The 13,151-nt window shown below is 42.5% G+C and overlaps 1 protein-coding gene across 1 annotated transcript in view; it reads right to left on the bottom strand.

Annotated features, from left to right (window-relative positions):
• PSME3 (proteasome activator subunit 3) overlaps positions 1 to 13,151 on the bottom strand; it is a 49,802-nt gene that overhangs the window by 21,773 nt on the left and 14,878 nt on the right. Inside the window, exons 2-7 of the mRNA XM_040331209.1 lie at positions 12,813 to 12,845; positions 7,317 to 7,379; positions 7,114 to 7,218; positions 5,829 to 5,877; positions 3,251 to 3,363; positions 2,685 to 2,753 (exon numbers count right to left, since the gene is read on the bottom strand). Of these exons, the coding sequence (XP_040187143.1) occupies positions 2,685 to 2,753; positions 3,251 to 3,363; positions 5,829 to 5,877; positions 7,114 to 7,218; positions 7,317 to 7,379; positions 12,813 to 12,845 (432 nt within the window). The remainder of the gene's footprint in view (positions 1 to 2,684; positions 2,754 to 3,250; positions 3,364 to 5,828; positions 5,878 to 7,113; positions 7,219 to 7,316; positions 7,380 to 12,812; positions 12,846 to 13,151) is intronic.

Genomic DNA, 13,151 nt, shown 5'->3' with positions numbered 1-13,151 from the left:
GAACTTGACAGACGCTTCCTGCGCTACTCTACCTTTGAAGAAAACAAAAAGTAAATGCTGACCTGTGCCCTGGTGTGCTCTCATGTGCCCTGATTGTGCTCTCATGTGCCCTGATTGTGCCCTGGTATGCTGGGCTCTGTACATCAGGGTACCCTGATGTGCCCTGTCCTGATGTGCCCCATGTGCCCTGATGTGCTCTCATGTGCACCATGTTCCCTGATTGTGCCCTGGTGTGCTCGTATGTGCCCTGATATGCCCCATGTGCTCTGATTGTGCCCCATGTACCCTGATGTGCCATGGGGCACATGAGAGCACAATCAGGGAACATGGGGCACAGCACATCAGGACAGGGCACAGCGCATCAGGACAGGGCACATGGCACATGAAACGGCACATCAGGGTACAAAGCCCAGCACATCAGGGCACAGGGTACATGGGGTACCCTGATGTGCTGGGCTTTGTACCCTGATGTGCCGTTTCATGTGCCCTGTACCCTGATGTGCCCTGTCCTGATGTGCTGTGCTCTGATGTGCCATGTCCTGTACCCTGATGTGCCATGTCCTGATGTGCTCTCATGTTCCCCATGTTCCCTGATTGTGCCCTGATGTGCTCTCATGTGCCCCATGTGCCCTGGTGTATTCGTATGTGCCCTGATATGCCCCATGTGCCCTGATGTGCTGTGATTGTGCCCCATGTACCCTGATGTGCCCCATGTACCCTGATGTGCCCCATGTACCCTGATGTGCTGGGCTTTGTACCCTGATGTGCTGTTTCATGTGCCATGTGCCTTGTCCTGATGTGCCATGTCCTGATATGCCCTGCCCTGATGTGCCGTGCACCCTGATGTGGCCTGTTGTGCTGTACCCCTATGTGCTGTGCTCTGATGTGCCCTGTACCCTGATGTGCGCTGTGCACTCATGTGTGCTGTACCCTGATGGTGAGTGGTCAGTGTGTAGTGTAGTGGTCAGTGTGCAGTGTAGTGGTCAGGGTTAATAATGCGTTCGCTGACACCAGTACTGTTTTTGAAGTTTGAAAGTTTGCATGTGGCCCCCCATGGGATATGGAAACTTGTCTTGTGGCCCTCAGGTAATTTGAGTTTGAGACCCCTGCTGTAGAGTTTTTTAAACGTCGCCTATGGAGATTTTAAAGGGTAAAAGTTTGACGCCATTCCACGAGCGGACGTAATTTTGAAGCGTGACATGTTGGGTATCAATTTACTCGGCGTAACATTATCTTTCATAATAGTAAAAAAAAATGGGGATAATTTTACCGTTGTTTTATTTTTTAATTAAAAAAAGTGTAATTTTTTCCCCAAAAAAGTGCGCTTGCAAGACCGCTGTGCAAATATGGCATGACAGAAAGTATTGCAACGATTGCCATTTTATTCTCTAGGGTGTTAGGATAAAAAATATATATAATGTTTGGGGGTTCTAATTAGAGGGAAGAAGATGGCAGTGAAAATAGTGAAAAATTACATTAGAATTGCTGTTTAACTTGTAATGCTTAACTTGTAATACCAACGGCCACCACCAGATGGCGCCAGTTTACACATCTGGTGGTAATAACTTGTAATACCAACGGCTCACCACCAGATGGTGCCAGCTCACAAAAAAAAAAAAAAAAAAATTTTTGCCCCCCCTTCCAAGTCGCCAGGACCCTATTTCTAGTCGCCATGGCGACCTGGCGCCCGGGATTTGTCGAGCCCTGACTTAGAGGAACCTCATACCTGAACCTGTAGAAGACTATGCCAGTAACTTTTCATGCCACAGTTGCATTAGTACACCAAAGCCTGGATCCCAGACCTCCGCAGAGAGGCATTACAGACAAACCACGTTTCTTCTTTACACGAGGCCCTGGTACCACCCCATCTTGGGCTTTTTATATCGGCCCGAGGCATGGATCGGGTTAGGATTAGGCTTCCGCAGAAAACCATCAAAAGAGCTTTTTTCTTCTTGGCACATGTTCAACCACCTTAGACACTGGCGAAAAAATGGAGGTACTCTCCATTTGGGAGGGATTGTATAGAGGAGGAACTCAATTCTAATTGGGTTTGCCAGTATCCAATCACTGGTGGTGACTACATAACCCATTAAGTAATTAAGGCTCTGTGTCCCATGATGTATTCCCAAGAAAAGGATTTTACAGGCAAGCTGTATTAAAAAAAAAACAAAGGTTACAGGAAAGAACAATCGCACCACCTATTGCCAGCTTAAGGGAGGATGCAAGGAAAAGATTTCTCCATCGTGGCTTTGTTTAATCCAGAGTGCTGTTTCTTTTATTTTACATTTAAAACTATAAAAGGCTAAACTTGGTAAGTTTTTCAGAACACAAAAGGTGGCAACTTTTGTTTAGATCTCTAGAGAAAAAAAAAAAAAAAAAGTGGCCGATTAAAATACACAATCGACCAAAGCTGCTCAACATTTAAATTATCAACTGTTCACCAGGTTAACGCTGGTGATGAAACCGTGATTAGTCCATTCCAGCCCTAAACTTGGCACTAGGGAATACAGGGCTACTTTCATGGGGCATGAAAAATGCTTCTTGCCACTAGAGTTCATATTACCACACACAAAAGTTGTACAACTTGTTTGAAAAAAGAAAAAAAAAAAAATCTGTGTGTTATAGACATTCCTTCCTCCATAAACCACCATTCATTAGCTGGCCATGTCACTTCAGGATTTTACCTGGATAGACACTCCAAAATTGTTACCATCTTCTATCCTTGGAATAAGAAGCTGAACCCACATTTTTACCTAAAAAGATAAAATAAAAAAAATAAAAACATTGAGATTAGAACACAAAAGTAGGTAATCCAGTTCAACCTGGAGGTTTACAGATTACAAGCTATTTATCCCATTATTTTTGAGCATACTGTACATCCGCTTTATGGAGCAACTTGCTTACCATCTTTGTACATTTCTCTCTATTTCACTTTCTTCATCCCTAGAGAATTATTCTGAAGTATTAAGTTCTGCTACTTCCTAATTGAATGATCACGTTTACCCACAACTTCTACACCTCCAGTCATTTCTCACTCTTAGCACCAGCATTGTTGAGAGATACAACTGTCTGGGAAGACAGGGAACACTCTCCTGCATTACAGGAGTCTACAGCAGCTAGCATTACTCATACCTGTTTAAATACAGAAACTGCTAACCTCTACCTTACACCACTGTCACACCCGAATCCATTTACATATACACCTTTTCTCCCCTTATTATGCAAGCCTGAATATGGCCGGTACACTCACGGTATTACACTTCTCAATCAGTAACCTGATCTCCGGCTTCACTTTCTCGATGATCTCCACTAGAGGTGCATTGCTCTTCAACATGCCATTGGGCATCACAAAAACTTTGGTGCCTATGAAAAAGGAAAATGGACAATTACTTACTGAAAAAAACAAAACCACACACACTCCACCCACAAACATTCTATACCTTAGACATAAATGTTTAACTGCTCGTCAATCCGCCACAGTTTATATACTGCGACAGGGCAGTTCCTACAGGCACAGCAATGTACCCATATTCCACCGCCTGTTTCAAAGTTTTGGGGGCAGCACGCCCCTGCCCTTCAACTCCCTTGTGATTTGACAAAGCAGATTCCAGCAGCACATGCGTGTGTGCAGAGGTGCTAAAGTCAGGCAGAGCCTGTAGGTACATCAATGGAGTCCAAACACCCACACACCACCCCCCCGGTAGACTTGCTTCCAATAAATTTCCACCTTAGGCTTTGTGAAAAGGTGCAAAAAAAAATTATATATATATATATATATATATATATATATATATGTGTAATAAATATCAGTGCGTGCGTTTGTGTGTAAATTGGTGACCAGATAGTTTTATTGTTTTGTTTTATCGTTTTTCTCTGCATAGGGGAGCAAGTCCCAGGAATTTTATACTTTCCTGACTGTCACATGTGGACAGACAGTGGCGTTACCACTTTGGGGCATATGTCTAATGACTTTCTGAAAACCTTCCAAACGCTGAAAGAAAAATATGCTCTCCAATAGATACCGGTTTCTCTACCTCTTCTCTAAGACAATTCCCTCGGCTGATCATGGAAGGTTTTTTACCCCAATGCAGAAAATGCATTAGGGTAAAAAAAAACCTTATGCCTTTAGAACCATCAAATGATCCCCATGATGCCTTAAGGCAGTACAGTATCGTGACAAGCTTTGTTCTCCATTTTGTAGCAATAAATTACAGCAAAAAAAAAAAAAAAATTCTCTTGCAAATATTACTGCACCAAAAGACACACATTAACCGCAACATAGTGCAAGTGCCTTCAACTATGAATTGTGAGGGGTTTGGGACCACGTGCATGTTTAGAATACAAAAGTCAAGCTCAATTTCTCATATATATTATATAGATATATAGATATATATAGATATATATATATATATATATATATATATATATCTAAAATGGCAGGCGTAGGGTAGAGACACTGATAAAAAAAACAAAAAACGGCAGTACGTACAACAATGTTAAAAACCACGTGTGTGCATGCACATGTATGGCTGTGCATTACACGGCACAGGTATAAAACAAGACACAATGCAAGGTCCTGAACTAGGTTACTTGCTGTACTGTAACTAAAATAACTGGCCAACAGCTTCTTATTTTATTAATTTACTACCCCCAAGCCACACCAAGCCTTTATTTTGTTTCCAATGTATCAATTGGCGCTTCTGTACACCTGTGAGGGTATGAAGGGGGTGGGTAGTTATTTTACATGTTGTCAAGCCATGTAAACTAAAAAAATTACAGTATCTAACAAATACAACCAAAGACGTTTTTAAGCATTATATGGCATGGTGCATCCCCCCCAAAAGACAATAAGTTGAGCAACCTGTATGACAGACAACCATTGTAGAAACACAGGCATCTGCAGAAGCATCAAACACATGTTACAGAAACATGCAAGCCTAAATATAGCTGTAATAGAAAACTGTTATTGTTACAGCTTTCCAGATGCCAGTCTTTTCATGCAACTCAGAGTTCAAATATACAGTGCCTTGAAATTTTCCACATTTTTTCATGTTGCAACCAAAAAGCAAAACAGTCTTATGATAATTTATAATGGCCAGTGCCCAACTATTCAGTCATCTTTACTTATGCATTTCTGACTCCAACACTACCAATACAATAATGAAAATTTAACGGTCTCAACATTTATTAAATACCTGATGACCTTTATTATGTTGTCTGCATACCCAACTAGCAGAGGTTTAAACCTAGAATTAAAGAGACAAAAAGAGAGTATCTCCCCCTAGGTGGGATTTTAAAGGCCAAAGTGTCAAGGTAGAAAATGGGTCTTTTAATGAGAATTAGTACACATATTGGCACTTTTTGTCCAACGATTGGGGGATGTGGCCAATACAAATGTTGTATATGAATCAGTGAATACCTCATCCCTTTTCTCTAGAATTAAAGATACGGCATTGCAGAAACCTTTGCTCTGCACCATTTTGTTTATTAATTACCTAGTGTGTTCACTTTTATTGTAGCCTATAATTTAAACTTAGACAAAAAGATATCTCCCATGGGACTTTGTTGCTGCAATAGAAATCACACAATTACAAATTTCTGTATAAGGATGGAGAAGCCTTCTTCCCAATTTTTTAATTGCTACGCTCCGCTTTTAAATTTAAACTTATTACAATGTGTAGGTGGTGTGTAAAGGATAATGGAAATGAACATATAGAAGTCTAACTGCTAACATTTTATACACAAAAAGGTGCTATATGCATCCAGCATATGTGCAATTGCAACACAGCATTCTTTTCCCCAAACACAATCCTCCAAAACACACAAACCTGTACAGTGATCATCACCATCTTCCAGTTTTCGCTTCTTGAGGTTTGGCTGTAAAAAAAAAAAAAAAAAAAAAAAAATTCAGTTATGTACCGTAAAAGCCAACAAATACAGGAGGCCCTCCTATTCTCTGGTCAATATCTATCCAAGGAGAAAGCTGGTTCAGTAAATGTGGACTGTTCTTGAAGCAACCAATTCTAGTGGTCATTTTACTCAAATAAGACTAGAACAAGAAAACATGGAATGGTATGTATAGGTAAAAGCATAATATGCAACCCCCCCCCCCCCCCATCTACACCCCTTTTATATGTTGTTCACATATGTGTTCTATAATTAATGGATCGCAGATATACAATATACAGTAACCATATGTTTTACTACGCAGACCTAGATCAGGAGACAATCTGCTAGTTTACAAAATTACATACAACTAATTAAACCAGTGGTTCTCAACCTTCCTAGTGCCGTGACCCCTTGATAAAATTTCCAAAGTTATGGGGACGCCCAACGGTAAAATAATTTTTTTATCGTAATTTGAGCCCCCGGACATTTAGCGCTCCGAGTCCCTTCCACTTGTACAGTATTAAAACCCCTTATAGTACATTTTAGGATGTACCACTCTTTGTTCTCCTTTCCCTTTTATCTCTCTCTCTCTATCCTCATTTCTTGTTTGTTTTCACCATACCTCTCTGGCCGTCTTTTTTGTTCTTTCTCTCCCTTTTTTTTGTTCCTCCCCCTCTTTTCCTCTCCCTTCCATGTATTCTCCATTTTTATTCCTTCTCTTACTCCCTGGCGGGGAGTTGGGATCAGTGGCAGTGCTGGTGGGAGAGTTCTGATCAGCCAACTTAGGTGCTCTTGATCAAGGTCATCTGCTGATCTGAGAACTGTAGTGGGGACTTTTAAAGGCAACTCTAATCACAGGTAGTGTTACTCACTGTGTCTCCGACTTTGTGGTTTCTCGTAGCAGGGACACCTATGCTGAAATCAGCAGATAGGGTCTCCTCCAGCCCCTCCCACTTCACATTCCTCACCAGTCAGCTGAACTCTAGTCCCTGCCCCCCAGCTATGCCGTAAACTGAATGGGCAGCTGTGAAGAGGCTGAGTGGGCGGCCGCGGGCTTCAGGAACAGCCCAGGTTTTGGTGACCCCTGGCAAATCCTCATTTGACCTGCCAAGGGGGTCCCAACCCCCAGGTTGAGAACCACTGAATTAAACAGAAAGTTATTCTTCATAAAATAGTTGCATCTGATAACACCAACTTTGCACTGCACTTTGTAGCAGAACTTACGCCATCCAACCCGTCATGGCTGTTAGTCAGTAGAATGGGATCTGGTATTGGCAGATTCATTTCTGAATGTATTTGCGTTAGGTCTTGGACATTGAGCATGGGTTCCTGCAAGTAAGAAGTAAAGATAGAAAAAATTAAATAAAATGCAAACAAAACAAAAAAGCACAGATGTCATATTCTTAATTAAAAACAAGCAGTCCTACCTTGAGAAAGCTGTCCAGTTCTAACAATTTCTTTGGAAAAAATGCAGCAACCAGGTCTTCAGCCTTAATATCAGAAAAAAAAAAAAAAAAAAAAATAATATGTCAAGTGTTACACTGTAAAAGGCGTTTGTCATTATGTTAATCGAGAGGGGGGTGTTTTGGGACTTTAAATGAGGCACAATGACTGTGCCTCCATCCCTGATTCAGGTCAACAAGAAAGGAATGTGGTACTTTGAATGAGGCCATCGACTTGTGGAGGCAGAGTGGTTAGTAAACATTATAAAATGGTTATGTTGCATTTGTCAAAAAAGGGGCAAAATAATGTGTGCTACCTCCCTGGTGTTAAACATATATGCATTTCTACCATTTCATCAATAATTTGTTACTTTTCATGTGCTGCCAAGCCAACATATGTATTCATCATGTTCATGGAGAGATAGAGAGAATATTATTATATATATATATATATATATATATATATATATATATATATATATATATACACACACACACACACTTGATACTTTTCATGTGCTGACATGTGTATCATTGTAACAAATTATTGATGAAATGGTAAAAATACATATGTTTAATGGCCAGTTCACATCAGATGCAGTTCCGTGTTTTCTGCACCAATACAGTCAGTTTCTGCACCGAAAACTGACTGCAATGGTGTGAACTAGAACCATTGGAATACATTGAAAAAACACTGCACGCATTTTTAGTGCAGCGCAAAAAAAAAAAAAAGCGCACGGAACTGTATCTGGTGTGAACTAGCAACATCATGACTGATTGTGCGAAAAGTGTCAGATTTTTACCCCAATAAAGGCTACCTTTTTAGGTTCATTTTGGTGTGCGGCTGTCCATGAATTCTTTTCATAGATTTTTTTTAACAACATCAGGGAGGTACCACACACAGCCCATTCACTGGATAGACACGCATTCTTTGAGCCCCTTTGACAAATGCAACATACCCATTTATTTGTTTTCAATGTGTGCACGGACATATAGGATAACAAACACACATGTAAAAAAAAACATCCAGTGTGCATGAAGCCTTAGACCTAATTCATCACATCATCGTGTACTGCAGACAGAGATGTCAGTTTTGAAATCCGTTTCCTCCCATCAGTTTTCATGTGAAGAACGAGCCCTAATGGTTTAATTTTTTTTTTTTTTAACCAGATTTGTGGATAAAATTGGTGCCATTCTTGAAAGTTTAAATTTACAAAATATCGGCAAATATTGGCAGGAAAAGTGGTAAAAATATCGATATCGGGAGTGTGGCCAAGATGACAGTGAGCGGATAGCTTTCCTGGAGCGTTCCATTATCATCCATACCCGAGTCTGGTGTTCTGCACTGCTGGGTAGACGGCGAATGCCATCTAAATCCTCCAGCTGTGGGAAAGCTGCCAGGAGCATCCGTTTCCCCCCCGGATACATCCTTTGTGGACGGCCCCAAACTCCGTCCTAGGCCTGAGCGGCAGCAGCGTGCCAACATGGTGCCCAGACGAACTCTGCGGAGGAACCCGCCACTTCTCTGCCGGGGATTCAAGGTCTTGGCGGCCATCGCCTCGTTCTGCTATTGCCCAGTGTCAGACAACCCTCACATGCAAGATTGAGGCGACGCAGCTAGACATGGATATGGACAAGGTCCGCTCCCGCCTCACTACTGCAGAAAGGCAGATAGGCCATGTGGAGGATACCGTAGCGGTGCATTATGGAGCTATATGCACGCTACAGTCTAAAAGGGTGCTGAGGGAAAAAACCCTACAGTCTTTTTGGAAGAACTTATGCACTCCTTTTTACCAGCAGCTCAGTTATCACCCTACTTTGCAGTGGAGAGGGCACACCGTATGCCGCAACAGCCAGGGCCAGAAGGGGCCCCTCCGCGCACCTTCATACTCCAGCTCCTCAACTTCAGAGACTGGCAGAATGACTATTCTGTGGAGACGCAGAAGCTTCACAGGTCCTTTGACTCGGTTAAAGCTGCACTCTGTATAATAGGGCTTATAGTGTCCCTTTCCTGTCCATGCTGAGAGTCGTCGATGCAATCTTGTTACTAATCTGCCTGCTGTGACCCCCAAGACCCCCCCCCCCCCCGGTTAGTGGGAGGCTCTTTACTTACCTTGTTTGTCCCGGGGGACTCTTCCCTTATATTGGGGATCCCTCACGGACTACTGTGGTTATCAGGCTGCTCCACAGGCCCTTTCAAGATTTGTGCCCCTGGCTTAGTCCAGGCGATTTATCTGACTTAGTCCAGGCGATTTATCTGACTTGGGTAATATTTTTCCTCTTACCAGCACCTCCTGATGGGAACTTTATTGCTACTATCGTTTCCAGAAGGCTGTCAGGACTGACCACAGTTATGGACTGCTTTTCACTCTAGTTTTTCTACACATCTCCCATGTTCCAGTTGCCTTCGGGCTAGTTGCTGGGGATCCATGCGGTGTCACTATGTGTGATTCGTGGGGAGGGGTCAGCAGTTGCGGACCAATGGTGGACAAGCGAGTTTTTCTTTTATGCAAGTTTAAAGTGGTTGTAAACCCTTTACAACCACTTTAACCTACAGGTAAGCCTAGATTAAGGCTTACCTGTAGGTGCTTGAAATATCTCCTAAACCTCCACGGTATAGGAGATATTTACTAAAATCACGGCGCCGATCTCTACGGCGCATGCATCATAGACAATAGAGCAGACGCACTTTAGCAACAGCGAGCATGCCACTCCTAATGAAGGGCGTGCCATGACTGGCAAGATGTAACCCCCGGGCAAGATGTCGGCCGCCCGAGCGTTGCACGAGGAAAAATGTGGGGGGCTTCGATCGGAGGAGAGTATTACATAATGAGCTACTATGCTATGCATACTAGCTCATTATGCCTTTGTCTTGCAGGTGGCTTTTTTTTATTGTATTATTGTTCCTTTATGGCATTGTTCCTTGATATGTTGAATGGCATTATGTTACCGATGTGGGGTACAATTAGGAATGGATTGGCCCTGTTCGGGTAGGTGCCTCTGGCTGGGGGGCCTTGGGGTGTTGGAGTGCGGGCTGGCTTGCATTGGCTCAGTTTCATTTATGTGGTTCTAATCTTATGGCAGCTGTATCTGTAATATCCTGGAAGGTTAGGGCGCTTAAACCCGCAGTCAAGAGATCCCTGGTGTTCAAATACCTCCAAAAACACAACCCCCAGATTGTTATTTTACAAGAGACACACTTTGTGGGATCTCGTATCCTAGGTCTCAAACGGGCATGGGTTGGCTCACACTATCACGCCACGCATTCCGGCTACTCAAGGTGGGGGGGGTCAGTATACCGTTACATGAATCTCTTCCCTTTCAGCTCTTGGACATTAGAACAGATCCAGAGGGGCGATCCATTGTGATGCATGCTTTGATAGAGAATGTACTCCTGGCGTTAGTGGGCTTATAACTTACCACCTCCGGCTGATGCCTCCTTACTTGGGGTTATTATGCAAACTGTATTGACATATGGGGTGGGTAGATGTACTGTTCCTGGGGGGTTTCAACATGACCCCTAGTCCAGATCTGTACAGACTCTCCTCTACCTGCTGTTGGTCCCCCAACTTGGCTCAGTGAATTGGCTTGTTCACTCTGGTGGATGTCTGGAGACACTTCCACCCCGCCATCCGGGTATTTGCGTGTCATTGGGCATCCATCCTCAATGTGCTGCCGTCACAACTTCAGGAGAAATGCATGAGGGGGGGGGGGCTTCCTTAAGATTATTTTTCTCCCCAAGTTTCTATGTTTTTCCCAGAATTTTATATATCTTTTTTTAAGGTTGTGAAGCACTGTATGAGGGGGGGGGGGGGGGGGGCCTTTACTACCCTTCGCAGTGCTTAGTGCCAAATTCCATTTACCAGGGTCAATGATCTTTAGATACTTCCAGCTGTTCCATACGGGCCCAATTCTCTTCACCTAATCAAAAATGGATCCTTTTGAGTAATTACTAGCCCAGGAGCCCCGATCCAAACCCCTGTCTGCCCTATACTTCGACCTGCTTAGTGCAGACTCTCCCAGGAAGACAAGACTCTGGACAAATGGAAGACTTGACAGGGAGGACTGCTTGGGTGATAGTGCCAAACTGTTGATCTCATCCCAGGATAGGTTGATCCAAATGAAATGTTATACACAAGGTGTACTACACACCAGAGACTACACCATATATATATCTTCAAAGATCCCAGGATTCTACTTGCTGTGGGGGTGCTGATGGGACTTATATGCACATGTTCTGGACCTGCCCAAGAGTGGCCAGCTTCTGGGGTGAGGTGATTGACATCAATTTCCATCTCCAACTGGACCTTCTGGTCAACCTGGAGCTGCTGCTATTAGGGGTAAACGATGATGATCATATGAGAGAGATTGTCCTTAAGTAGAATTCCCGTTCCTCTCCCTTCATAGTCTCGTGGGAAAAGGCTATAAATTCAGCAATTCCTATGTATATAATGACATACATCAGCAGAAAAAAATAAAAAATTGGACCGGGTGTGGTGGCCATGGACGGCATAGGGAAGGATGCCCTTTGTTTCTTCCCTCTGTGTGTTGCACGGCTGAGACACTCTTGGCACACTCCTTATTTATTTAGATACTGTGAATGGATATTGATGGTGGGGTATTTACAATCGATATCGATCTTTAAGGCTAGCTATGTGATCTACGCTCCTTTCTATGTCTGTATATCAAGTGACTTATTTTACATGTCGATTTTTTATACGTGTATATGCTCAAACTTTTAAAAAAAAATGAACATTCTGTTAAAAAAAGTTGTTGGCATTGTATCGGCACCGAAAAAACGATATCAGTCGATCCCCCAAGATGAACACCAAAAAGTATCCCAACCTCGACTCTTGTAAGCAAGGCTATACACTGTTCGAACTTCGAAAGAATTCTCTTTTGAAAAATCTTATCCAATATATTTTTTTTGAAAAACAAATGAAGGATTTTCTAATCAAAGATAGGAGAATCGTGTGAGAAATGTAAATCGAAAAATAAATTTGCATGTGCAAGAGAAGAAAATTCCCGGAAGAAAAAAAAAAAAAGGATTCCCAGCCACAAAAATAATTTTCGGTAGCAACAGGAGGTAAAATTGAAGGTTTGGTTGGTTAAATTTTTCCAAACACATTTTTTAGCAGAGACCATAATGATTAAAATGGCGGTTGTTGCAATATTTTATAAAAAAAAAAAAAAAAAAAAAAAAAAAGGAAGGACACACACAATGCTGTTATCAAGAACATTTCTAAAATATCATACATACCATTTTTGGCTCTCACCACTGCTATGCTAAATAGTTACACGGTATAAAGAGTAAAACACTTTTCAGTTCCATGGCAGTAAAGAAGGCCTGTCACCTTGTGCTTTTCACTGACATACGAGTCAATACTTTGATAATGAAAGCACCAAACAACAAGGTACGAATTAAGGTGCATTCAAAGTTATTAGACAGCAATAAACTTTTCTAAAATAAAACAGGCTTACCTCATTTGTGATTCTCTCTCGAAAGCAGTCAACCTAGGAAAAACCAAGAACAAAATTACCATAAACCTTAGACATTGATAACAGAATAAGCAGTCACCTACAACCCACCTTCTCCATGGACCTTGCCATCATTCCCTGGGAGGGGGGGGGGGGGGTTGCAGTGTGGATTGTTTTTTCAGGGGTTGGGCCTGGCCGCTCCGTTCCAGTGAAGGGAACTCTTAGGACCTAAGCATTTCAAGACATTTTGGACAATTTCATGCTCCCAACTTTGTGGGAACAATTTGGGGATGGAAGATTATTTAGGTGAAGGGGTGGTGGCGCTGCCTAAAAGGTGTTTGT

Source organism: Rana temporaria, chromosome 12 (genome assembly GCF_905171775.1).
Source record: "Rana temporaria chromosome 12, aRanTem1.1, whole genome shotgun sequence".
Classification (NCBI taxonomy): Eukaryota; Metazoa; Chordata; class Amphibia; order Anura; family Ranidae; genus Rana; species Rana temporaria.
This window is presented reverse-complemented; position numbering and strand designations above follow the sequence as displayed.